General features: G+C 40.5%; 1 protein-coding gene across 3 annotated transcripts in view; it reads left to right on the forward strand.

Moving 5' to 3' along the window:
• Window positions 1–23,842, forward strand: part of ankrd13b (ankyrin repeat domain 13B) — a 46,918-nt gene extending 23,076 nt beyond the window's left edge. Inside the window, exons 3-17 of one of the 3 annotated variants that reach the window (XM_032545727.1) lie at window positions 3,695–3,819; window positions 4,690–4,735; window positions 5,039–5,182; window positions 6,118–6,358; window positions 8,613–8,679; window positions 9,892–9,973; window positions 11,862–11,926; window positions 13,098–13,130; window positions 13,231–13,370; window positions 14,151–14,308; window positions 14,492–14,680; window positions 16,319–16,482; window positions 19,165–19,241; window positions 20,670–20,793; window positions 22,304–23,842. In XM_032545727.1, the coding sequence (XP_032401618.1) occupies window positions 3,695–3,819; window positions 4,690–4,735; window positions 5,039–5,182; window positions 6,118–6,358; window positions 8,613–8,679; window positions 9,892–9,973; window positions 11,862–11,926; window positions 13,098–13,130; window positions 13,231–13,370; window positions 14,151–14,308; window positions 14,492–14,680; window positions 16,319–16,482; window positions 19,165–19,241; window positions 20,670–20,793; window positions 22,304–22,384 (1,736 nt within the window). In that variant the 3' untranslated portion in view covers window positions 22,385–23,842. Of the gene's footprint in view, window positions 1–3,694; window positions 3,820–4,689; window positions 4,736–5,038; window positions 5,183–6,117; window positions 6,359–8,612; window positions 8,680–9,891; window positions 9,974–11,861; window positions 11,927–13,097; window positions 13,131–13,230; window positions 13,371–14,150; window positions 14,309–14,491; window positions 14,681–16,318; window positions 16,483–19,164; window positions 19,242–19,339; window positions 20,422–20,669; window positions 20,794–22,303 lie in introns of those variants that run through there. The other 2 variants (XM_032545729.1, XM_032545728.1) reach the window with 2 other exon arrangements.
• Window positions 23,843–25,648: the final 1,806 nt, after the last annotated feature.

Raw genomic sequence — 25,648 nt, forward strand, 5'->3', positions numbered from 1 at the left:
ATATGAATGGAGGTAAATGGATGAGGATGACCTGATTTACACAAGAAACAGTTACTGTTGATTTGTAGTTGAAGCTACTTCACATTTACATCTGAGGGCTACAAAATGGGAAAAGAAACTGCCAGATGTAAAGGTTGGAGCATTTGTAAAGATGCATTTTAAAGTGCTTTACAGATATTCAAGTCTTGGTCAGTTTTAAACTTCTATTCTTGTGGATTTTTTACTCTCACTACCTTTGGGGGAGTTTTATCAATATTTAGAATTGAGGTGAGTTTGTGGAACACATTAAAACCTTTACACCTGAAACAGGTATAGGATAAATATGCTTTTTTTTATTAGCTATCACTGCTTTCATCTCAGTCCACTTTTCCCCAGGAATCTTCTTGTTTTATTCCTTAACCCTATAAAAAAGAGAGCTGGATCCATAGCGATGGATTCCAGCCACCCGGGCCACAGACTGTTTGTGCCGCTGCCATCAGGCAAGCGGTACAGGAATATACGGACTACAACAAATAGACTGAGAAACAGTTTCTTCCCCACAGCCGTCAGAGCCATTACTCCCTGCCACCCCCCCCTTCCACACATATCATAACCTCGCAGTCACACATACATATCCCCCATCCCCACACAGCCATATTGTTCTGCACTTTGCACTGTCACATCATCTGTACTTTGCCATAATTGGACCTGCTGCTACTTCTTTGGATGGTTGAGTGCCTTTAGTTAATTTAGTTGTATATATTGTTATTATTACTATTGTGTGTTTGCTTATTTATACTGTATATATTTGACCTTTTGCACGGGAGCTGCAATGGAAATTTCGTTGAATTCTGTTCAATGACAATAGATGCTATCTATTCTATTCTATTCTAAAAAAAGATTTCAGTATGCAGAGGTGCAACATGGACTAAAACAAGATCATTTAAATGAGCATTTTAAAAAATCTTATTTATGGTTTTAATTGTCTAAATAATCTTGTACTCTTCCATGTCTCTCAGTAAAGTTATACAAAATCTGCAAATTTTACAAAATTGTTCATGGTTTAATTCAATAATACTATGAAAGATAGTACACATTGTAGGAGCTGTCATGATCTAAGTTCCTTTAAGAATCATTACATGAGGTTGTAGACGTGGGCAGGAAGGACAGCCTGCAGCAGCGTCTCCTTGTCGCAGGGGATCAGAAGCAGCCTGTTGTATGTATGACAGTTTTAATGAAGACGATGTTCATGGTTGTTCATTATGTTCTTATGAAGAATTCTCTTTTTTTATATAGCAAAAAGCATCACTTGAGTTTCCAGAGCAGGCCCCAGAACAGAACCAGCCTTCTTTACTAACTTATTGAGTTTTTATTTTAACACTGACTCTGATGCTGCTGCCCCAACAGATGATGGAAGATTAAAGAGGAAAGTCAACATCTTGCTGTACAAGCTCAAGGAACTAAGCTTCCTTAAGAGACACAGTCTGCTCTGTTTCTCCTTGTGATGGGTTTTCCTCTTGTAGCTCCTGTTTACTCTTCTACCAATGAACACTGACATATTTATTAGCATCCACCACCTCACTTCACTCATTATCATAGAAATAGTGCTTGACATTGTCCTAACATACAGTCATTTACTTTCTTTTGTGTACATTCATGATAAGATGATTGAAGCAGATGTGTGATGGCCTCTGACATAACAGCTGTCTCTGATTTGCTGAGGTGGGCCTCATGTAAAGTAACTTCAGAATCTCCAGACGAATGAAGGAGATTTCTTATACATCAGAACACAAAAGGATGCATTCTGCTGCATCAGAACCTTCTTCTGGGTCAGGCTAAAGCAAATAACTTTTCCCCCTCAATACCATCTGGACCTGCAGTCTCTGTTGGGTTTAATCACTCCAGCTGCCTCTATGTGGAGCTAAATTGGGGCCATGAAGCTTGATCCAATTCTTCTTTTTTTTTTAAACTGAAAAACATAATTAAAACTGAAAAAAAATCTTTAATCTGAAAATATTTAGATTTTTTTTTTCAGTTTCAAGTTTCTTTTCAGCTTAATATTTTTCAGTTAAAAAATATTGGAGCAAACTTTATAAGCTTTAGTTCCATACTGTTTCCCTTCCTTTGTAACCAAAACAAAGGAAGGCAAGAGCGTCTCATGGAGATGCAGTTGAAGGTGGAGCAACAGCACTAAGTTCCAGAACTGAGACTTGACATTAGACCATTGAGGTGTGACAGGGGAGCTGTGGGTGAAGGGCAGGAGAAGAGGATACTTAGCTTGTTCCTCTACTAAAGCTAATGAAGAACGTGTTTAGTTCATTAGCGCTCCCGACACTTTATCTATCTAATCCTCCTTCTACTTGAAGCCTGTGATGTTCTTCCTCCCTGACCACACATATCTTATATAACCCTAACCCTCCCTAGTATTTCCTGTACTGCGCTTTGTTTCTTATCTTGACTTTGAGCTGTATTTGAGATGTTTTTGTACACTCTGCAATAATTCACTCTGCCACCCTGAAGGTGCTTTTTCTTGTTAAGCAGTTCCTTCAGGTCCCTGGGGAATCCAGGGTTTATTATTCAGGAAGCACCTACTGCCAATCGTCAGATACCCCCTAGTTTACGGCAGTGGTCTTGTTTCCATGTGGCTTACTGAGTGAATCTCAGCTTTAGAGAATCCACAACATGCTCCACAACATGTTTCTCCTCATTTGACATAAGTTGCCAAATAAATAAGGATTTTATGCACAGAACAGAGAAATGACCTATTACTTTTTTTAGGGGTGGGCGAGTCTTTACATTTTAAAACAGCATTAAACTTCAGTCCTGTTCTCCACTCCGGTTTTATAAAAGGTTTTGTGCTGTTTTCTCTGTCTCCATTAGAGTTATGGAGGCAGTTCAGTGAAGCAAAGCCTTTGCTCTTTCTTAAGACTAGCGGCAGCAGCAATTAGCAAACACCTGGTGGAACTGCGCATCTGTTGAGCTCATCATACAAACTACTTCTTAGTGCAAATGCTCCTAAAAAATATTAAAGGCTTAATGGAGAAACACTGTGATGAGGTGCTGTAGGCAGAGTGTCGGAAAGAGCAGAAGCTTCTTAAAGAGACAAAGGCCCAATTTCGAGGCTTTAAATTGCAAAGTCAAATTTCTTTTAAGTTATGTTTGAAGTATACAGCATTGTTATGACAGATGATATTAACATAGTTACTTGATTGTGCTAAAAAAATGACACTATGTGCCTGGAAAATAATACTGCCTCTTTAACTTGTGGTTTTAGAGTACAGAAATCCCTCAAGATTGGATACCATCTTTTTGATGGTGTTTATAACTCCAATACACTCCAATACTTTTATAACTTACAGTACACCTAAGGATTGGATCATTAGGTGTATTGGATCCTTTGGTTCATTGACAGATTATGAGACACAAACCCTCTGTGGACTTGTGTGTGTGTGTGTGTGTGTGGGCTGAGTTTAAATCAATTATCTGAAAAGGAAGCAAAGGGAGGAGTATTCTCTAGCCTTTGATCAGCTATTTGTAAAGTGTCATTCTGATGATAGATGGATACGTGGCAGTAATTGGGCCAACCAGCTTCTCCTTTGGCCTACTTCACGTTCAGCAGTTCCCGCTGCACCCTTAAATTGCTCGTTCACATAAATTTTGAATAAGGTCTGAGTGTTTTACTGTCTGTTCCACCCCACCCACCTCCATTCTCCAGTTCTTCAAGAGGCGGTGAGCACGAGGGACCCGGAGCTGGTGCGTCTCGTGCTGCGTTACCGTGACTACCAGAGGACTGCCAAGAGGCTGGCGGGCATCCCCGTCCTGCTGGAGAGACTACGCCAAGTGGGATTTTACACGCACGCACACACATTAGCACAAAATTTCTAAGGAGCACGGACACACACACACCCACACACACACACACACAATTATATAGAAATAAATGTGCATGCCGCTTAGAAGATAATCCATCTACAGTTGCATAAAAAGTCAGGTTTTACTCAGCTGTCGCTTGAAATGCAAATATGTCTTCATTTTAGGATAAAATATTCTTTTTGATGGTATTTATAACTTTGTTTACTATTCAGCGAGGGAAACACAAAGGATTATGTCTCCATGTTACACGGCAGTGTGTCCCGAGGTGATCTGACTCATCTCAGACCCGGGAGGAGTAAGCACCGGCATGATAAAAGGCACAGGAGCATTTCTTACAAAGCTCAGGTGACCTGTGCAGGAAGATGATAGGTTGATGGTAGTACTGATGCACCAGCAGATCATCCTGTTTGTACCGCTCAAAGCAGTGGCAGAGATGCAGAGAACTGCCTTCACACAGTCTGTCTCTGTATCTGATCCAGCTGGCTCCATATCACACAATCACACACACGCAGGCACACGCCTAATGATGCTCTCACTAAAGCATCCTCACACAGCAGACAAAACACCCTGACACTTTTAAAATGACTCTTCAGTACACAAACATCCCAACGTTCTTTACCTGCTGCTGCCCTCACCCACATCATCGGCCTCTCCATCCATCAGTTCTATTATTAACACCCTCCACAAACACGCTCGGCTTCTCTGCCAGTCTTCCTCACCATCCTTGGCTTACACACGGAAGCAGCCCAACTGCATAGTTTTTACTCTTCATTACTATTCTCCTCGTTTTGTTCTTCATCCATAATGTCCATCTCTCCTCCTCTGCTCCCTGTCCAGGCGCAGGATTTCTATGTGGAGATGAAATGGGAGTTTACAAGCTGGGGTGAGTTTCAGCTTTTTTGCATCTCTGAATGTTTCTAACCAATTTCTCATATATTATTCCCATGACATGTTTATGTGCATTTCTTCCTGTTGAGATGAATAACACTGGCCCATAGACTAATTGAATGCTTTTGTATGCATATGGTATCATTGCTGAACAAGTAAAGAGGATTTAATGGATGACTGAGGCCAATAATTACCCTAATGGCAACACTTGCAAAAAAAAAAACCAAGAATTGTCGAAATGTTGGACATAGTCATGACAAATACTACTGTTTGGTTAAGATGTTGTGTTTGTCCACAGTGCCCCTGGTCTCTCGTATCTGCCCCAGTGACACCTACAGAGTATGGAAGAGTGGACAGTGTCTGCGAGTGGACACCACCCTCATGGGGTTTGAGCAGATGACCTGGCAGAGAGGCAACCGGAGCTTCATTTTCAGGGGCCAAGGTTAGCAAGCCTTCCATCCCTACAACCAAAAGGTTGCTAGTTTGAATATTGGTTTGAGGACCTCCCTCTCCAAGAGTTAATCCTTGTCTGGATTTTCAGCACTTTGCAAAGCAGTGGTATTCGTTCTTCAAAGTGATAATTTTCCAGTTGCCAGATAGAGCGCCTTGCTTAACGACAACGCACATGACACATTAGAATGTCTCTGCCTGTCACAAGCAGTGACGGGCAGAGACACTGCTCACTTCTACTGCTAAGTAGAAATGAGGCACATGGGATAAGAAATTAATGCCTCTCTTTTCATAAGTAAGCATTTAATGTTTTATGTTGTGTGATGCTCCTTTGTCCTGTGTGTTGTTTTAATGAGTGTTAGAAATAAATCTGGGTTGAATTGGAAACATGCAAGACCCTTTTTTATGCTTAAGTCATATGATTTACATATCCCATTTCCACAAAAATCCTACTTAGTGTAAATTTCTAAGTAGGACATTTTTTTTAAAGATTTACAATAAATTTATTTAGCCTTTTTTGAAACTGAAATTTAATTTCTGTTGCCCCTCAGTACTTTTAACTTGCTGATTCTGTCCCACATGGCTTTTGAAAGACAACTGGATTTGTGTCAGCAATGTTAACATTTAGTGTTGATAACTGTTGGAATAAACAGTTATTCCAAACTGTGGAAGTTGACATGAATTTCTCACACCTAAATACTGTAAGTCTACATTTTTGTCTTGACGTTCTGTTTCTTTGTTGCACGAGCTGCAAAAATAGATGCTTGTATTTTTCTAGCCTTTCTTTCTGATTCTGTAACAATGTCTGTAATCTGTTGACATCAGACTTAATCCCTTTGCCATCTTTGTGTCTTTCAGCACAAGTGCACAGCTCTCTTCTGTGTTTCTGTCTGAAATTCTTCCCATTTTTCTCTTCCTATTTCTCAGACTCCAGTGCAGAGGTGATGGAGGTGGACCACGACAGACAGCTGGTGTTCTGCGAGACCTTGTGCGTCTCATCTCTTACGGCGCTCTCTCCTGGCAGGGGGAAAGCCGGCGCCTGCAAGGGCACCTGCGCTGGACTGGGCCTTCTGGGTGCGACGCAGCCCAGCGATGAGCAGGTCGCAGCCAGGCTGTCCGCGCCGGTGGTGACCACTCAGCTGGACACCCGAAACATTGCCTTTGAGAGGTCAGAACCAGAGCGAGTATGCACTCAGTACCTTTGTAACTGCAAAGTAAATTGTCAAAGTTAGCCTCAACCGTACTGATGAATTACTCATTCATAAAACAATGGCCTTGGTAAAACCATTACCTTTGTTGTTACAATAAAATGTTTCTGTCGGTGCTACTGGTTTACTTTCTGCTGCACTGCGAGACACGGCCGAAGGGAGCAAGTTCAGCACATTCTCTGGTGGCCGTCGAAATGCATTTGGCAAAACGCAAGAAAAACAGAAGCAGCAGCACTGCCAGGAAGTGGAGACAACCGCACACATGTCGAGCTAAAAAAAATAATTCATCATAAATAATTAGTTTAGAAAGGGACAGTGAATGAATGGGATACGGAAAGTTATAGAAGTGCAATACGTAGACAGAAAGAAATGGTTCTTTTGGGGGAAAGAGGGAAGAAAGAGACATTTGGATGAATTATGGAAAGAGAGGAAGAGTAAATGTTAAGAGATAAACAGTAAGTGAGCAGAAGGACAGAGAGTACGGCTCGGTGAAGTGAGCAGGCAGAGGGTAATCGTCTCCCTGTCAGACTTCCACCTTAGAGTCACCTCTCTGCATTTTCCACAGTCAGCACTCCTGTCTACATGCCAATAATCTGTTTATGATGCTTCAGAGTGAACCACTTTGTCAAAGCAGCCCAGACAGACCATCTACCTCTGGAGTTTATTTATCTTCAGTCAGTCACGCACACAAACTACAGCGCTGCAGTTTTCTGGTTTCAGGTTTTAAGTAAATTTACGGAAGTTCAAAGAGGTCACGTCTCTCCTTCTTCAACTTTAGCTTCTACTTTTCTAAAATAAAAGGGACATTTGGAGGTTTGCATGGCATTTTCTTTTCTCTTCCGACACAGAATGAGTAACTGAACGACGACAAAACAGAGAACACAATAGGAATAAGTTTAAAAATTATTCAAAACAACAAAGGATCCTTGAGGAGAATGAACATTTTGCTTTCTTGTTTTGTGTCTTTATACAAGGTCTGTAAAGCAGGGATGATCCACTGAGGATTTGTTTGTCCTTGTTACCAATTCCAGTTAATTAGGCATTTGTCGTAACTGAGTCCCAGTCTGATAATTCACTAAAATGAATATTATATCTATGTTTAAAAACGCGGCAACTTTAAAGGGCACAATGAAAACACAACACATTTAGTCTCTTTTTTTTTTAGACAAGTTGCATGAAGGAGAATCAATTTGCATCACATGATGGCTGACGCTGTCTGTTTTACCACATCTCCAGTTTGTACCCCTTTTGTTGGAGTTTTGTAAAAATGATACGTGAACTGCTACCTAACCTAGATATGACATAATGCAGGCTAAGGTGAAAAATAAAACCTTTAAATCATCAGAATAAAAAATCTAAAACTCTGAAAAGTAAATTACATCAATATTTTAGAGCTAATAGATAGATTGTCCTGATACCAGTGTCTTGTTTTTAGTTTTGGCACAACATGTTTGATTATGAAATGCTAATTTTGGCCTCCTTAACTTGTTAGTATGAATTCACTAACTACCAAAGCGACTCCAGGTTTGTGGTCGTATCATAAGCTGTGAATCTTTACAAACACAGGACTAAATATATTCTTTTGAAAATACTACAGATCATCCTGTGGGGGAATTGAATACTAAGTGGGAAAGTAGTGAGCTGACTTAAGAGGGCTGCTAATGGAAAAGCTTTGAATAGGCTAGGACCACAGCAGTTGGCTAACTGATACATTAACAGTTCTATTCTTATTACTGACATTAGCTGCTATTTTTATTATCTAAATATTCTTGTGTTTATGCTATTACTGCAGATGTGAGGAATAATGATGAAGGGGATAACCATCCTTGAAACCTCTGCTTGGGTCCACAGGGACTAAGCAGATGAAGATGAGAAATGCTTCACTAGCTGCTCAACAGGTTTCCTAATTGCACAGTGAGCCGCTGTTTTTCACTGACGGCAAACAGGAACAATGGAGGCAATATTTTCAAGCTGCATGTCTCACCAATGGGGTAGTGGCTGCAGTACAGGGAGCTTGAAGAAGCATCAGACTGAAGCTGCTCTGCCTTAAATGTTATTAAACTTGAGAATAATCCTTCTCACTGTTGCATAATTCATTTCTGTATAAATTATACAGGCGTGTTCTTTTTTTTTCTTTTTTTTTTTTACTATTTCTTCATGTAGCTTTGAGCTTAAATTTTAGGTCACAGGAAACTTATTTGGATTCTGTTGCAGGAACAAGACTGGCATCCTGGGCTGGAGGAGCGAGAAGATGGAGACAGTGAATGGATATGAGGCCAAGGTATGAGTGACAGCTGCGTAGACAGCTCACCTTCCTCTCACCGCTTCTGACCTGATGCTCAGTCTCATGGTATCAAAGTCCTCATTAACCCACAGTGAAGACTTCCAAAAGTTACTTGACCATCTCGGTATTTAAGAGTTAGACAAATTTGTCACCCTCAAATGACGGTCAGGAATCCACATGAAATTTTCTGAGCACATAAAACTCCAGATGGCCCCGAAAAAACAAAGGCATTACCTTGAACCCTTTTGTTTTTTGTTATTCTTTTGACCTCCCTGGAGGAACTGATAGTCATGTCAGATGCCCTGGACCATCTGCCGATGGTGCTTTAAAAACACTTTAAAGTCCTGATGCTTGAAAATTGCTTCTTTTTCAGCATAATTGATTTAGAGTCCCAAATAGAAACAGGCAACTTCTGCTGCTGAACACACTATTATCTTTTGCTTTGAACAATGGTTCCTGACTCTGAGTCAGAGTCAGAATCTTCTCATCTTTTAATTTATGGTGCATCCACACCAGCCCTGTTTGGTCTGGTTTAATCAAATTGTAGTTTTTGTCCTGAACGTCTGTTTTTTTGGGGGGAGGTGTGAACGCGTAATCGAACTCTGATGCAGACAAGAATCGCAAACTCAACAGACCTAGTTCTCAGTTCGGTTTCAGAGAACTCTGGCACAGTTTGAATGGATATGTGAATGCCAAGCAGACCGGAGACCAATCCAAAAGCAGGAAGTGGACTATAGTGCAGTGCATTCTGGGTCAGTAAATCCAAAGCAAACCCAGGAGTCTAATGCTAGAGGGATCTTTTACTGACAACAATAGAGAAATAATACAACGATTAAAATCTGATGTCACTCCATGTTTGTTTACACTTTGTGAAGAGCGATGTTTTACTCGTCTTCTTCAGAGGTCTTTATGCTGTTTCCTTCAGTGGTTCTTGGTGCAGCGCCACCACAGGCGAGTGGGGAAAACAGGGTTTTTTTTTAAGAAGAAGAAGAAGAAGAATTTGGTTTGTTTGATAGGGTGCAGTTTGAACGCATATTGCACCAAATGTTGCAATTTTATTCCTAATTGAACTACCAGACTGTCAGGTGTGAATATACCCTTAATTTTTTAGCAGTTAATAAGGATAAAATCCTGTTTGGCTATTCAAAACACAATTAGACACACCGTTATTAGGTTAAGTATTTTCTAATGCTGCCTATCTCCCCTCAGGTCTATGCAGCATCCAATGTTGAGCTGATCACCAGGACCAGAACTGACCATCTGACGGATCAGAACAAGAACAAGACGAAAGGTAACTAACTCATTGTGAGGATTACAGCACAGTAAACCCCAGGAGCTGACTGCCTTCAACATTATGGCTTCACCAGTGTAACCCCCAGCCTTAGCCGCAGTGACATCCCTGATGAAAGACCTGCCGATAAGCTGCTGGGCTCAATAAGATCACCCAGAGACACAGCCTAACAGGTCGCAACGTTCTCTCTGAGGCTGCGTTTCGTTCATTTTCTGGTTCAGATCATTAATCAAACAAGATTAGCCAGCTTCCCTCCCAGGAGGGAGACTGTCAGCGGAGATCAGCCGCCCCACGCTCCTCTGAAAGAAGAGGACGTGAAGGTTGATCCTGGTCTCCCAGGTCACATCCTCACCTGCATTCTGCTGCTATGCAGGAGGAAGAAAGTGTTATCAGAACCAGTTCAATGACTTCACAGTGTCTCTAAAGTTTCACAAAATGTAAAGTCTGCATTCTGGAATGACCAAAGGTTTGTCTCACCTCTGCTTCGCTTCTGACAATGTCGCCTCCTCCGGCTTTCAAAGCAGCATGGCAAATATACGACATCCTGTCTGCGACTTAGCTTTCACCTTTAAGTGTTGCAGATTTCCTCAAACATAAAGTTATAATTTCTATTTAAGTGGGCAAATGTTAGATATATATGACTGGGAATGTTTTACATTTTAATTGAAAATCTCAGGCCTAAACTGTATGTAATTTGTGAAAGTGCTTGACTTTTCAGGGCCATCTTTGTCCATAAAAGATACTTTATGCCTTTTTAAAACAAACTTACGAACTTTTAATCATGCAAACCTGCAACTTACTGCCAATTTTTATATAGATGTCCTGCCTAGGACTGCAGCTACAAATGAAATGCTGTCCTTCCAATTCTTGTGGTTGTCTAAATAAAACCAGTTGCTAATTTATTGCATGCTGTCTTAGATTACTAGAGTAGTAAGAGTTTGGTCCAACCAGTTTCTCTACACCGAAGTTCTTTAAGTGGCAGCCCCAAACTCATCTAGATTTGGATTTATTTGGATCACGCGTGTTTTGTAATTTTTACAACAATCAATTTTAAAATGCACCACTTTTATAACATTTACATTTACGTGGTGCAGCAGGAGCTTGCAGGGTTTCTGTCTCTACTGAAAGAAGAGATTCAAAATATTCTTCCTTGGTTTAGTGAAAAAACTCTCTTTTTTTCTCCTTACTTAAGTGGATTTTCTCCACTAACTCACTGTGTTTTGCTCAGACTGCATATATTACACAGGAAACTTGCACTTGTGAAACATGTTTCATATGGTAAGGATGTGAATATTCTCCATAAAAGATGCTTTCTGTCTGTTTTATAAGAGGACACGTGGGTGTCAAGTGAAGGCTGCAAGTGTTACACACAGTTGCAAAACTGGCTGCTTATTATCTCAACGCCGTTTGAAAATGGAGGCTGAATAAATTTTCCCATGGATCGACTGTTTCTATCTTTGAACTCGGTATAAAAGCACGGTCTACCTTTTGATCATAAGGATCATTCGGTTAACGGTATTTTCTTTTATACATATAGAACAGGACAGGATCAGCTTGAGAGGATGACTCCTGAACGGAGCAGATGTAAAGGTTTCCTCCTCTTTCTGCTCATCATCTGACGTGTTGAGCTCAAATCGCCCGAATCAACGACAGCACTTCAGATTTACTCTACTCTCTCTGTGCTGCTTTACAGCCTCCTCATGCTGGCTAAAGTAGCTTCTTCTACTATTCATCCAGTATAGAGGAAAATAACTTTCTGGGCAGCTGCGGTGGAGATAATGAGCCCCAGGCTTCTTCTCATTGTTATAAAAGAAGAGTTTTTTGTTTTGTTTTGTTTTTTGTTTTTTTGCTTTTGAATTTGTTTGAACTGTTGTTTGTCCCTTTGCAGGCGGCAGGACTCCACTGCAGAACTTCCTCGGGATTGCAGAACAACACATGAGCTCTAACAATGTGGTGAGTGCATGCCATCCAGCATTTTCTCTGTTCTTGTGTCTCTCATGTTTGATGAGATTTTTATTGTTGGGAATAAATGATCCCCTGTAGTTTCACCGTCCCCTCCATCTTCCTGTCTGTGGATGGACAGGCGGGGTGTAAAATCCCAGCGTTGTGGACTAGAGAGCCCTCGTGCAGCCTGCTCTGAAATATTGATCATGCTTTTTAATTTGTTTCGCTTTGAGAGATTCTATGACTCACACCTCCCTCCTTACACTCTCTGTAATCTCCCACTCCCACTCATTTTTCGTCGCTACTGCTTTCCACTCTCCCGCTTCTCCCCTGACGCCACTCAAAAGCTTTTTTCCCCCCCCACTTTGATGTTTGTTCTGCAGATATTTTGAGCAGCTTTAAATCTCTTATGTAGATGTACAGTGGCGTTCTTAATCCTGAAATTTAAAGTGGCATCAAAGCCACTTTGCAGAGATGAAGATCACCGTTAGAGCTCTAAATGATCCAGAGCTTCAGTAAAACCTGACATGAGAAACTTCCTCTTTAGTTTTTGCTTCCCTGTGAAGCTTTCATTAAGCTGTTGAGGATGTCCCATCATTGCCTTTCAAATAGCTTTTTTTCACATAATGTTTATTGAAGTGAGACGACAATAATCTGACCACTAAAAGGCTTCATGTTAAACAGCCGTGTACTTATATGATTTAGTCAAACCATCTTCTAGGAAATGAACCAAATACAAAAGTTTTTTAAAGCAATGACCAGAGAGACTCTCATCTGACATCAGGAGATGTTTTCCAGGATCTCCATGATCCCCTGAGCTGAACAAAGAGACTCGGGGACGAAAATATTGGAATATGGCATAGATGTGGAATAACAATTATCAGCCAGTCAAATCTATTTTTTTTAATCTGTGCTACCCACCGATTAAGGGTCAGCACTATGAACTTTTACATTATAAAATATATTTTTTCTCTAAAACAATATACCTCATTCTCCACACAAATTGACAACCTTGGTAAAGATGCTTAAAAATACTAAAGATAAATTTTGTCTTTTAGGCTGTGAGCCTATCACCGATCAAGTTCTACACAAATAATAATCTGAATGTAAACTTCACCTTTTGCTCTGCCACATTCTGAGTAGTGTCCAAACTCTTTTTTTTGTGTGTGTGTCACTGCAGGGAAACAAACATCAGGAACAAAAAGCACATGAAGTAAGTTTAGAAAAGCCAAATAATTTTGGGAACTTTGAGCAATTTCTTTCGATTCGTGAGGACTTGGCTTCACTGTGTATTTCTTCTGTACTTTCTCCAGGCTCTGGTGACACAGATGTCATCCCCGGTGGTGACAAACCCCGCCGCCCTGACGGCCGAGGAGTACTTCAACCCCAGCTCGACGCAGCAGACGCTGAGGGACATCGGCCACCCGTGCCAGCTCACCACCAAGACCCAGAGGTGAGCCAGACTGACAGGAACACAAGCAGGCGGGCCGAGCCGCTCTCTGCAAAGTGCCAGAGCTGACAGTATGATGGCCGGTATAAAACGAACCGCTCGTAGCAGCTGACCACAACAATCCTGAGGTGGATGACAGATAACAGAGAGAACCAAAGACGCATATTTATAGATACCACAGTGTTGGCGCTTTGCGGAGCTGGTGCAGTCAGGCATTTAGGCGCTCCGTCTCCGGCAGGTTGAGATGGATGACTCATAGGACCTTGTTGTCACTCCACTATATTAAAAACACAAAATAAAACATGAAGTGGAAGAATATTGCAGTATCTCCGGGGGGTGGAGGGGAATCTTAAGAAAAATGTGCAAACAGGAACAAGAAAAGAGGAAAATAGAAGCAGCTTTGTGAACAGTCCTCCTGCGTCTGCTGGGCTGTTGGTCCTCTTCCGATGTCGTTTACATTCCTCATCGCTGCTAAATAAAAAGTGACAGGACATGATGAGATTAATTCTTGGAGGAGGCAGAGCTGCCTCTCAGTTCTGTGTTCATTATCGCACAAATTAGAGTCTAACAATTGATTGGCCTGGCTTTGAACATGACTCAGCAGCTCGTGGACAGCCCCTGTTAGTGGATGTGATCAATGTCTTTTTGTATCTCTGCCCAAACAATGGGCTGATCCCAACATCTAAATTGCTTTAATTATGCACAAGTCAGATTCGGATGGTTTCCTCTGTTTCTGTTCGCCAGGAGTGTCAGTGTAAGCAGGTGTGTGTTGTTGTGTTTTAGGTTTAAAGCCAAGTTGTGGCTGTGCGAGACCCATCCTCTGTCCCTGGCGGAACAAGTGGTGCCTATCATCGATCTCATGGCCATCTCCAACGCTCTGTTCGCCAAGCTGCGTGACTTCATCACTCTGCGGCTGCCGCCTGGTTTTCCGGTCAAGATCGGTGAGCGCAGAATGAGTTAGACGTCTGAATGAAGGAACAGGAGGAGGGAGGGGGGGTTAAAATGTTGGTTGCTTAAACTGAGCGGGGAGAGAGGGTGATGAATATTTAATGAACAGATGATATGGAATGGACAAAATAATCTGAGAGGGGAAGCTGACGGATAAAATGTTCTCCCCCCTGCAGAAATCCCCCTGTACCACATACTAAACGCCAGGATCACCTTCAGCAACCTGAACGGCTGCGAGGAGGGGGCCGGCCTCCGTCCAGACAACGAAATCGGAGTGGAAGGGGATGGCCAGAGGGACGCCCCGAGGACAGACACTCCATCTCCAGGCAGCGACTCCTCCAGCGTCTCCAGCTCTAGCTCCACAAGTAAATATCAAAGTGTTAACCACTGATATTGTCACTACTCAAAATATTCACATTTGGTCAAAAACAGCAAGGGATTTTTATTTATCCTAGACTAACAGTATTTTTATGAATAAAAATCTGAAAAGTGTGGCATGCTGAATTGCCACACTTTTTTTTTGCAAAATAGCTCGAGCTCAGTTGGATTTAGCCTTCTGCAGCCTCTGAGATTTTCCTCCAGTGTTTGCCTGTTTTAACTCCAACTAACTTTCTTATCAGCTTCCCACTTCCCACAGTAGGATTCTGCTTAAGCCATGTTTCACCCCTCCAAATGGTGTGTTCAGGGTGATGTGCAGTGTTAGTTTAAACAACACAAATACTGTTTTGCAGTTAGGCCTAAACAACTCCTTTTCTTTCATATTTGCCTCATTCACAACACGGCTTGTGGTAAACGGTTAGATGGCTTTCTTTGTCAGATTTTGTGGAGTGCACCATCAGTGAGTTGTCATCTCTACTGCTCCTCCAGAGTAACTACGGTTGATTCCTTCAGTTAATATTCTCCTTGCCCGTCAGCTTAGCTGGTAGCAGCAGAGGCTTTCTAAACAGGTTTGCAGTTTTGTCCATTTCTGTTTTCAGATGATGGATCAAACAGTTCTCTATGTGATATTCAAAGCTTGCGATGTTGTTTTATAACCTAACCCTGCCATAAATTTGATCAAAAGTTAATCTCTGACCCGTGTTTTGTGTTTGACAGGACAGCTGGATTTATGGAAAATTACAGAAAGATGAACTGTGTTTTTTTTAATAATAATAGGGAGTTTATTTAGATAACATTTATATCTAAATAAAACTGGGCCGATTGTAACAACTGCTATTTATTTCCATCTTGTTGTTGTTTGTTTCTGGAAGGCTATGGGAAGAGGTTCATCATGTGCTATTTTGTTTGGTCATATGACAATTGTAGTGATGCAGTGCAGGATTGTGGGGGAGTTGAACTGAAGCGGAGAAGAATTGGTGAAATTAGCCCAATTATGCTCTACTTTGTGTTTCTTAATCATATAAAATCCCAGTAAAATACAGTAAGATCTCTGAGTAATAAACTGTGAAAAAATGTAAGGCTATGAATACTCTTGCAAAAATTAACAATCAAGTCTTTCATCTCTCTTGCATCCTCCTCTGGAGCCTCCTAGACTGGAGCTATTTGCAGGACGAAGTGTAACTGATGAGGAAGATGTGAGCTCTTTTTACCACTAGATTTTACTGGACAGATTTGTGCTTTGTGTTGCTGGATCATGTCCTGCTTTTATTTAATCAGAACCTCATCAGCACTGTGTAAATCTGCATCTGTGCCGGGCAGCGGAATAATTAATTTGACGGCGGCTCTTTGAGGATCCCCAATGTTATCGTCTCATACGGCTCCTTATATGAAAGCACTCTGAGTTAGCAGTTGTCCTGTGATGTGCCGGAAGTGCGGTACATGAAAGAGAAAACAAATACTCCAACCTTTATTAACTTTTGATCTCTCCATGTTTGGCTTAGGAATATATTCCTCTGTTTTTCCTTTTCCTGTTCTTCTCCTTCAGTGTCCTTTAAAGTCTGATAACATTCCCGCTCATCTCTTGACCTCTGCCCCCTTCCCCCCACTCTCCTCTTGTGGAACAGTGTCGTGCCGAGCAGGAGAGATTCCCCCGTGTGTGTTTGAGCCTCCGCCTGGATACACCATGCTAGGAGGCAAACAGAGAGACAGCATGAGGGAGGAGGAAGAAGACTTACTGCAGTTTGCTATACAGCAGAGTCTGCTGGAGGCCGGATCCGAATATGATCAGGTGATCCCGCTGCGAATTCCTTGAGCTTTCTGGCGGTAACGCTGGAAGGAATACGTCTTTAGCTATCCCATATTACATTCCTCTATATCAAATTTAGTGCTTGTACAGTTTTTTTTGTTTTTTGTTGGGTTTTTTTTGCCAAATGGAAATATGCTGATTCATTGCTTCTTCTGTAAATTTAGCAGTTTCACTGATGTTGTGGGGTTTGCGTGTTTTAACTACATGATATGACGTTTCACCTGTCCTGCCATTTACTGCTAAAAGTATGAGCTATATACTGCTGTGACTGCAGTTCATTTAGCCTCCTGTAGAAAAAAAAAAAAAAGAAAAAAAAACTGATGGAGCTTTGCAGACAACATTGTGGCAGTGGAGCCACTTCAGATCCAGTCCATAAAAATCCTAACTTTAAACAATTAGAGTCATCCTTGATTCTTTTTTTTAATGTTTGCTTATCTCCAACTCTGTCCCCTTACTCACCGTCCCTTTAAGAACTACAAATCTTTCCACTTTGTCTCTATCACAGGCTTATAAAATGTATAAGTGGCACAGCTTGACGTACTTTTGTTGTTCAAAACTAAGGGAGGGCATAGCAATCAAATAAATACTATTATTGCAGTGTTCAAAGAAGGCAGCAGCAACAGTAAGAAAGTATACCATAGAATTAAAGTGTCAGACCAAAGAAATATTTTTTCTTTGCATGAGCAAATTATCCCCGTCAAAAAACATGGTCAACATTAGATTCAAAAACTAAGCAGTGTCATAAATTACATGTTTGATGTTTAAAGGTGGAAGTCAATTCTCCTGAACAGTATTACAATGATTTTCCTGAAGTAGCAAGCAAAATAGCGCACCCTGATGGCCATGTTTTTAGAACACTGTCTGTTTTGCTGCACTGAAGTTAGAAAACTAACTTCTGCAGCCACATATGTGTGAATTTTACTTTGTGTGTAATAAATCTATATAATATGAGTTTCACTTTTTAATATGAATGACAGAAAATAATGAACTTTTCACTATATTCTAATTTTTTGAGATGTACCTCTACATATGTGTCGCCATGTATGCAAACATAGATCAACCTAATGTATTTGAGCCATTGAAACAATGTTTATATGTAATTTATAACCGGTAAATAATCACTAGGGGTACAAAGTTATTTGAAATGTAAAATATGGCACACTCATATTTGTGAGATTCATTCATCCACATAACAAGCTGAACTTTAGATAAACAAAACCAACTTTCCACTAAAACTGTTTGACAGAAAGAGGGATGGGAGATTCTCTACTTTTTCACAGAAACTGAAATTTTAGAGCAATTGGAATTTTTAAAATTGTGCAACTCATGGTGGCAACATATTGGAGAGGCTGTGTTATGTTAGTTATGATTTGATCTTTTGTAAGCTTTTGCTCATCATCTTGGACTGTTATTTCCTGTGAAATAAATAGGACCGCTGTAATGTTTAACTAGGTGGTTTTTTTCTCTTTTTCTCACAACCCATAGCAGCTGACTGGCATTCGAAAAGTTCAAATAATACCTAAAACACAAATAGCCAAATCCCAGTAAAGTTGAAATGCAGGCTCCGTAGATGAAATTGAATTTGAAGAACTGAATGTTAGGTTTACTTTTAAGTTTTGGTCACTTTTTTTTTGTTTTGTATTGAATCTGTGTCAGCCTCACATGACACCAACATCAAATCACATTATTTAAAAATATAATCTCTGCTGTATGTTTGGAAAAAATAACACGGTTGAAGTATTGTATGTATCTGCAGACTGATAGCACATAATCAGTCATGACGGAGATTGTTTCCCCATCTTAAAATTACAGGAATAAATTCAACAATAAGTCAATGAAGACTCTAATATTTGTGTGTGCTTGAGTACACAAATAGCACTCGGTTTCAAAATACAAACAATCACAGCGAAGTGAAATCAATAAGCAACATAAATTGCCTTTGCGGTATGGAACCAAGAGGCTTTACATTTCCAGCTGCCTAAGGAGAGGCCTGTGCTTAAATCCTGAAGATCCTGCTCCTGATAGTCGCCGGTTTTCTTCTGGGGTGCAGGGATATAAATAGTCTCAGGGAGGCAGGTCAGGGAACATCCTCTAATGTGTTTCTGTAGGTGAGAAACAAAGCTGAGAGGATGAGAGAACGTTTGAACAGCGGAGGTTTGGTGCCGTGCTTTCAGAGACTTCTCAGTTCCTGTTCAATAATATGATCAGTCCTTTAATAACAGCTGGAATATTAAAACGGGATGATACTTACATCTTTTATGTAGAATTTGTGTACATTTTTCTACACTAGGAAACTGAGTTTTAAACCGCAGTCTTACTTTAAGATGAACTGATGAAGAGTTATTTTGATTTGCAGCAGCAAAGTTTGTTTTTAACTAAGGGTTAAATTTGCCACATCCTGTGGTTCATTAATAGTGTGTGTACCAAAGAACTAGAGGCAGGATTGATCTGGTTTACTCTCAGTTTAGGAGTCAAAATCAAGCCAGCTGGCTACCTTTATGCTTTGGGTGTGTGTGTACATATGTTGTGTGTGCATGGTGCTTTAGTTGGGATTGATTGGAAAAATGCCCACAGGAAGAATGAACCCTTTCCAAAAATCCCTCCATCTCTTTGTTCACAGCATCCGCAATCTGACTTTCTGTTCTGCCTCCTCTTTGTTTCTAGGTGACTATCTGGGAAGCGCTGACCAATAGCAAGCCAGGAGCACACCCCCTATCCTGTGACCCAAGTCGTGTAGAGAGGTAAGAAAAAAAGATTCACTTTTATTTCACTGCAGTATAACCTTGACAGGCAATATTTATTTTAGGTATTTGTTGAAACTGTCACTAAGTCCTGACAGTATAACATGAGACAAATCAAGCTCCTCGGCTTCTTTCCTGTGGTCCTACTGCCATCAGTCCCAGTCAAAAACAACCATTAAGAGCCAGGAGCAAGGTTTTAGTGCTGTCAATCATGCTTGTGTACATGTCGGACACACCCTCCTGCTTGCTCTCTGCTATGCTACCGCTAGCTCCTCACACCAAAGATTTCCGTGAATCCTCAGCTTAGTTTCAATGGCCACCAATAAACAGTTTTCCTGTAATGGTAAGTTGTTTCTTTTTCATTAGTATATTGAGCAAACAATCAAGAGTATGACTGACAACACTAAGACCTCCCTGCTGGCTCTGATTGGTTGTTTCTGACAGAGAATCTGTATATTTCTACAGATGGCAGTAGGATCACATGGAGGAAGAGGAATTCATAAATTTGCATAACCTTTAATTTTATTAATAGTGTTTAAACTTGTGGCTCCCACTAGGTGTCTGTATTTAGCATTAAGAGTTTAGTGTTCAGCTCCAACTTGAGCTCAGAAATCAAACATTTACTGACAGATTTATCAAGAAAACAGGATGAAATTAGGAGAAATATTCATTAGTTTGGAGACAGAAAAAAATGGCACCAGCAATATTTAAAAGCGATCTTTGGCAAGTCCTGCCTACCTGTCCACCAAATGACCACTTTTAAAAAGCAGAGACTTAAAGAGCTAAAAATTTTCAAAAATGGGAAGTAGTTCTGCTGGGACCAGAAAGGGTGGTTAATATAAGGATTGAAAGAGGGGAGAGAAGGTAGAAAAAGGTAAGAGAGACAGACCTGAGCCCATGACCAAAATAACAGTGAAGATGGAAGGCATGGAGCTGAACAGAGAGGAACCTTTAACTTACTGAAACAGTGAGGGCAAGGTTGGGTAAAGGATAATGGTTTGTTGAAAACTTAATACTGCATTTGGTAGTTGAAGAAAAACAAAATCCTAAAGGGATGAGTAGCTGAGAGGAAACAAGAGACTTAGTCTTTTTTAAGAACAAGGCATGACTGGGATGTTAAACTGTAACCTTAGAGGAATTTTATTTTTTAAATGCACATCTTTCTTCATATCATTTTGACATCATCATCATTGTTTGTTGTTTAAAGGCTCTACATATTATTTCACAGCGCTTCACCTGTATATGGGCTGCTCTGTGTGTTTTAGAGAGACGTGGCATCACAGACTCTCTTTGTGATACAAGTAGGCATTTGTAAAAACAACATTCAGGCTATTGTTATTTACTTCGATCTAATATTTTCAATATGTTTCGGTTTTGTGGTTCTCAAATATGATAAAATTCAACACCATCAACATCTATGTCTTTCAGCAAACCCTCTCATAATAGGAGTGGCAGAAGTCAAATCAAAGCCTGGGTGAATAATAGAAAATGGGACAGAACAGGACAGAAGCTTTCATCTTCAAAACAGCTGAAATCCTTCAACAAAAACAATGTAAATCTCCACGTCTGTCAGCATGCAGGCGAAATATCCTGCCGTATCCCCGCATCTCACATCCTCTCCTCTGTCGCGTTTTGTTTTTCCTCACTATCTTCCGAGGCACCATTGTGTGTTTTCCTCCCTACTGCAGCTCCTTCCTTCCATCTTTGACTCACATCCTCTATTCTGCTGCTCTCCTCCCCTTTTCTATTATCTTATCCATCCTGCTATTCTTCTCTCATCTCCTATCTGCACAGCGCTGCTGGGAGAGTGTGTTTGGGAGAGAGGGATGAGAGTTTCCTGCAGTTGACTTTAGTCTGTTGTCCTTATCAGTCGTTCCTGTGTGGAGCTGAATGCGCAGGCTGCTGTGCTTTCACTCTCACCTCTTTCACTGGCTTCTGTTTAATAGTCTAGCTTTTAAAATGAATCAGATTTTAGATTCTGATGATACTGAAATTGGCGTCATCACCTCTTCTTTGAAGAAACACAATTTTGAACAGAATGTAAACATGGGGCTTCAGAAAATCTCTTCATATTCCGCCCACTTGAGGATATATCAAAGTTTGGCACTGTACATTTGATCCACTATTACATCATCATTATTATGGCTATTAGAGCTATATTGAATTATAATATCGCACAGTGATTAGGTGAACCAGTCACATAGTCTATGCAAACATTTCAATAATCTATTTAAGATTATTGAAATTATTTTGCTTTCCAAAGGATGATCAGATGTCAGTTTTGTAATTTTCCTCAACATTTCATTAAAGGTTAATGGGAAAAATCTATAAATCAAAATGTAAAATTGTGACAAATCAAATCATTTACATGCATCTACTGATTTGAAATATTAGTCATGAACTAAACAAACCAGGCAAACTATGAAAAACAATTATATTTTTATTGATAATAATAAAAGCATAGCTTGAAGGAAGGTTCAGTAATGTGAATGATATTGTTGGTTTGGTGACATTTGAGATTTTGTCCGATTTTTGTGAAACCACATATAGAAAAATCCTGATTTTTATTTCTTTTATCCAGTTTCAGACCAACAGAATAACAGAATTTTCACATTTCCTCCAATTTCCAGACTAAAACGTAAGACAGTCAATCAAAGGTTGTGATGCTTACATATCTGTCTTATTCTTGGGTTTCTTCTGATGAGTTGTTGAGGGGTCTGGTTTTTAAAAGTCCTCCTGACTTCCTGGTGCTTGTTGCCTCGTGTTGAGTTGTCGCATCAAAAGAGAAAAATACTTTCAAATAGTTAGATTAATATTTTCTAAATGGTCATTTTAAATATCTGAAACTTATTAATTATGAATTTTCTCTTTGCTTCAGGACTTCTCATCTGATATCACAATGTTTAAACTTAATCCTGCCAAAATTTTAGTTACATTTTTGTTTTTGGATTACAGTTATTGTTGTTTGCTGCCAGTTTGCTCTAAGATAGTAGTTAGTCTGTTGCGCTTTGATCAAAATATGTCCCCATATGTTGATCCGCTGTTCCCTCCATGTTGCCCAGGACGCCTCAGCACAAGCCCCGCCCCGCTTCCAGCCTCTGCTCCACCCCCTCGAAAAAGCAGCCGCCCAGCTGCACCTATGACGAGCAGTTGCGCATCGCCATGGAGATCTCGGCCCGGGAGCAGGAGGAGGCGGACCTCCGGCGGCAGCAGGAGGAAGAGGAGCTTCAGCGAATCATCCAGCTGTCCCTGATGGAGAAGTGAGAGCCTCGTTGCCGGCGGCGATGGTGGGGAAGGGTCTGAACTGAGGACATGTTGGGATAAGAGGGAACAAATGGCCACCTGGGAAACTTTAAGCACACTCTAACTGCCTGAATCATCTTAGTGAAACAATCAAATCTTTCTCTTTTCTCTCTTCGCCTTCGTCAGACCTTTCCCCTGAAGCCGCTCAGTGATGAAGATGGCAGCTGGAGAGGGACACTTTTTTTCCTCTCAGCGGCACCACATGGTACCTTGTTGAGCAGTGCCAGTTTACAACCAATAATACCAGTTTTCTTTGCAGCAGGGCCATCAGTGCTCCCTCTGTAGTGTTTCTGCTCCAGCATTACCAACACACACACACACGTACACACACCTTGAGCCTTGCTGCCACTGAACCATTTGATTTTCAGTCTTAGAAATGGAAAAAAAAAAAAAAAGACAAGTAAGGCTTGTGTTGTTAGAAGTGAGATGAATGTCAACAAACCATGAGAAAGTTCTCAAGTTTCCAAATATTCAAAAATAACATGCAGGTACGCTTATTTACTTGCTTTTAATTTCCATAAAGTCAACACGTACTGTACTTAGCTTTGCTGGCGGATCACATATAAGACTGTTAATGGTGGTTTTTTGATGAGTTTGAGCACAAAGCAAAGTCGGGCCACTTTAGGTTTTAGATGTAGGACGCGGCTGCAGGAGGCGCAGCAGCTCCGCTGTATGAGAATAAGTGTACTGAAACTAATAAAGGACCAATGTTATTGTTCTGTAAGCTGTCTGTGGACTAGATATGTTATTGGAAGAAATTTATACTCACAAGAACAGATTATTATTTTTTTCTGTATTTCTCTTCGCTCACTCGTATAAACTGATTAAACAATAGTTCAGCATGATGTGCATCCATGAGAGGGGAACCTTGTTTTGTGACCTGAGCCTGAGTCGGAGCTCTGGACATGCGGTACGAGTGAGCTGACGTTAAAAAAAATAAAAAATAGAAAAAAGGCTCCAAAAATAAATGGATGTTGGCAAATAATTGTAAGTAACTTGATGTTGCAAGGCTCAGGCCAATCCAAATGTTGTGAGGTACTAGCCAATCAAAATGCAAGGGAATACAGAGGATTCTTTTAAGATCATTTCTCTGAAACTGTTTACCACTACAATATCAGCACAAACTGAGATTTCCTCCTGTCTCTAATTACAGTAGATCTTCTTTGTGTTAAAAGGATTTAATTTTTTTTTTACTTTGTAAAAACAGTCGTTGCTGAACACCAATGCATCGAAATGTTTTCGAGATGTACCCTGCAAAGTGGATTCTGATGATTCAAATAAAGAAACACCTTTTGGAACTGGAGTCTGTGAGTGACTGTTTAAAAAAAAACAAAAGAAAAACAACAAATCTCTCTGACTTTTAGGCAAGCTTTGAAATGCTCCAAATCCCTCCACCTTCCCCCAAGTTTTCCAGGTTTCTCTCAGTCAAAATGACGGCGATAAAAGCGCTTCATTTCTCACGAGATAGGCAAAGCAGCAGTCAGTCAGCAAAAGACGGAGCTGATCTGTTTTTAGCAGCTGCCACCTCCATCATCTTCCCTGTGACACGGATTCCCGGCGCCTCAGCCGGATCCGAGGGGGGCTTTGACTGTAGTTATTTTAGGCTCGGCAAGAAGAAGAAGACGAAGAAAAAAAAGAGGAGAGCTTAGAGACTGTAAAACCCTCCAAGAAGCACCACTCAGCGCAGGAAAAAGGCAACATGGAGTGAATCAGCAGTCATTTCTCCCCTCGCCCCACTTTGTGGATAACCTCAGCGTCGTGCACACGCTGGGGTGTGAATTGAATTTGTAAAAAGCCACCAGAATAAAACAAGATGCCTGCCTGTTAAGTAGAAAAGCTGAGAGCATCAGTACGCAGAGAAACGATGATAGTCTCATGCACCGCCTCCTCCAATGACCTCAATCCTCAACGTTTTACTGACATTTTCCACATCCCTGAACGCTTTCAGTAATTTGCCATGTCAAGGAAGCCATGTTTCCCTGTGTGTTTGTAATGTTAGATACAGATTAGGTCAGGCAATTTTGCCAGAGCCTAAGAATTCCGACATCCAGAGAAAGCTAAAAGCTCTCAGGTCTTTTGCTTATGTTTCATTTTATTATGTATTATTTAAAAAGTAGACAGCAGGACAATATCCTGGGAAAGGATATAATGTGAATGTTGTATAACTGGAGTGATCACAAAGCACCTCCTCTGAAACTGAGTCTTAAACTCTAAGGCTTCTCATCTATAGCTTGTGAAAATATTGTCTTGCATTTAGTCACAAAGCCTTCCATGTGTTTTCTGTAATGAGCCAACAGCACAAAAGAAGAGCTTCTGTGAGCATCGATTTCCAACTCTTACCACACATTTTCAATACGATTTAAATCTGAACTTCCATCCTAGCATGAGTATGTGTTCAGCTTAGCCAAGTTTTTGTTATGAACAGCTGGGCTGGGTATTTTTGCTTTATTTTTATTGTTCCCATAGCAGAGAAGGCTGAATACACATAAAGACCACTCAAATTTTTTGCTATATTTAAAACAAAAAGTCATGTAATTTTCTTTCCACCTCACAATTCTGTTCTACTTTGGATTGGTCACATATAATCAGAGAGAAAAACCCCCAGAAGTTTTATACTCTAACTTCACAATAACATATTTCAGTGGTTAAAATACTTTTACTAGGCCTTTTTGTGGCTGCTCCATCATATTGGGTTATTGTGCATAAAGGCGCCTTAATCAGGACACTAACGCGGCACGTGTCTATTATGAAGATTATAGGGAGATATTAATGAACGTAAACATAATGACACTATTTTCTAAACTTGAAAACTAGAGTAGTCCTAAATGAAAACTGGCATATCTTGGTTTTCAGAGGGCTAACATAAACGCCAAATGTTTCGGAATAGAGAAACGGGTTGGAGTGACTTCCTCTTGAAGACTTGGGAATTCTTCATTGATAAAGTTTAAGGAAGCATTGGACAAATGAAAAGCAGAGTTCAGATTATTTCACAAGTAACAAAAATTGTGACGAAAGATATAAATCTTTCAAAAAAGGACAACACTCTTCCAGCTGAGGTGCAGTTAATTATACAAGCATAAATCCTAACCCTCGTCGTCATTCAT

This window comes from Xiphophorus hellerii, chromosome 18 (assembly GCF_003331165.1).
Source record: "Xiphophorus hellerii strain 12219 chromosome 18, Xiphophorus_hellerii-4.1, whole genome shotgun sequence".
In the NCBI taxonomy this organism is placed as follows: domain Eukaryota; kingdom Metazoa; phylum Chordata; class Actinopteri; order Cyprinodontiformes; family Poeciliidae; genus Xiphophorus; species Xiphophorus hellerii.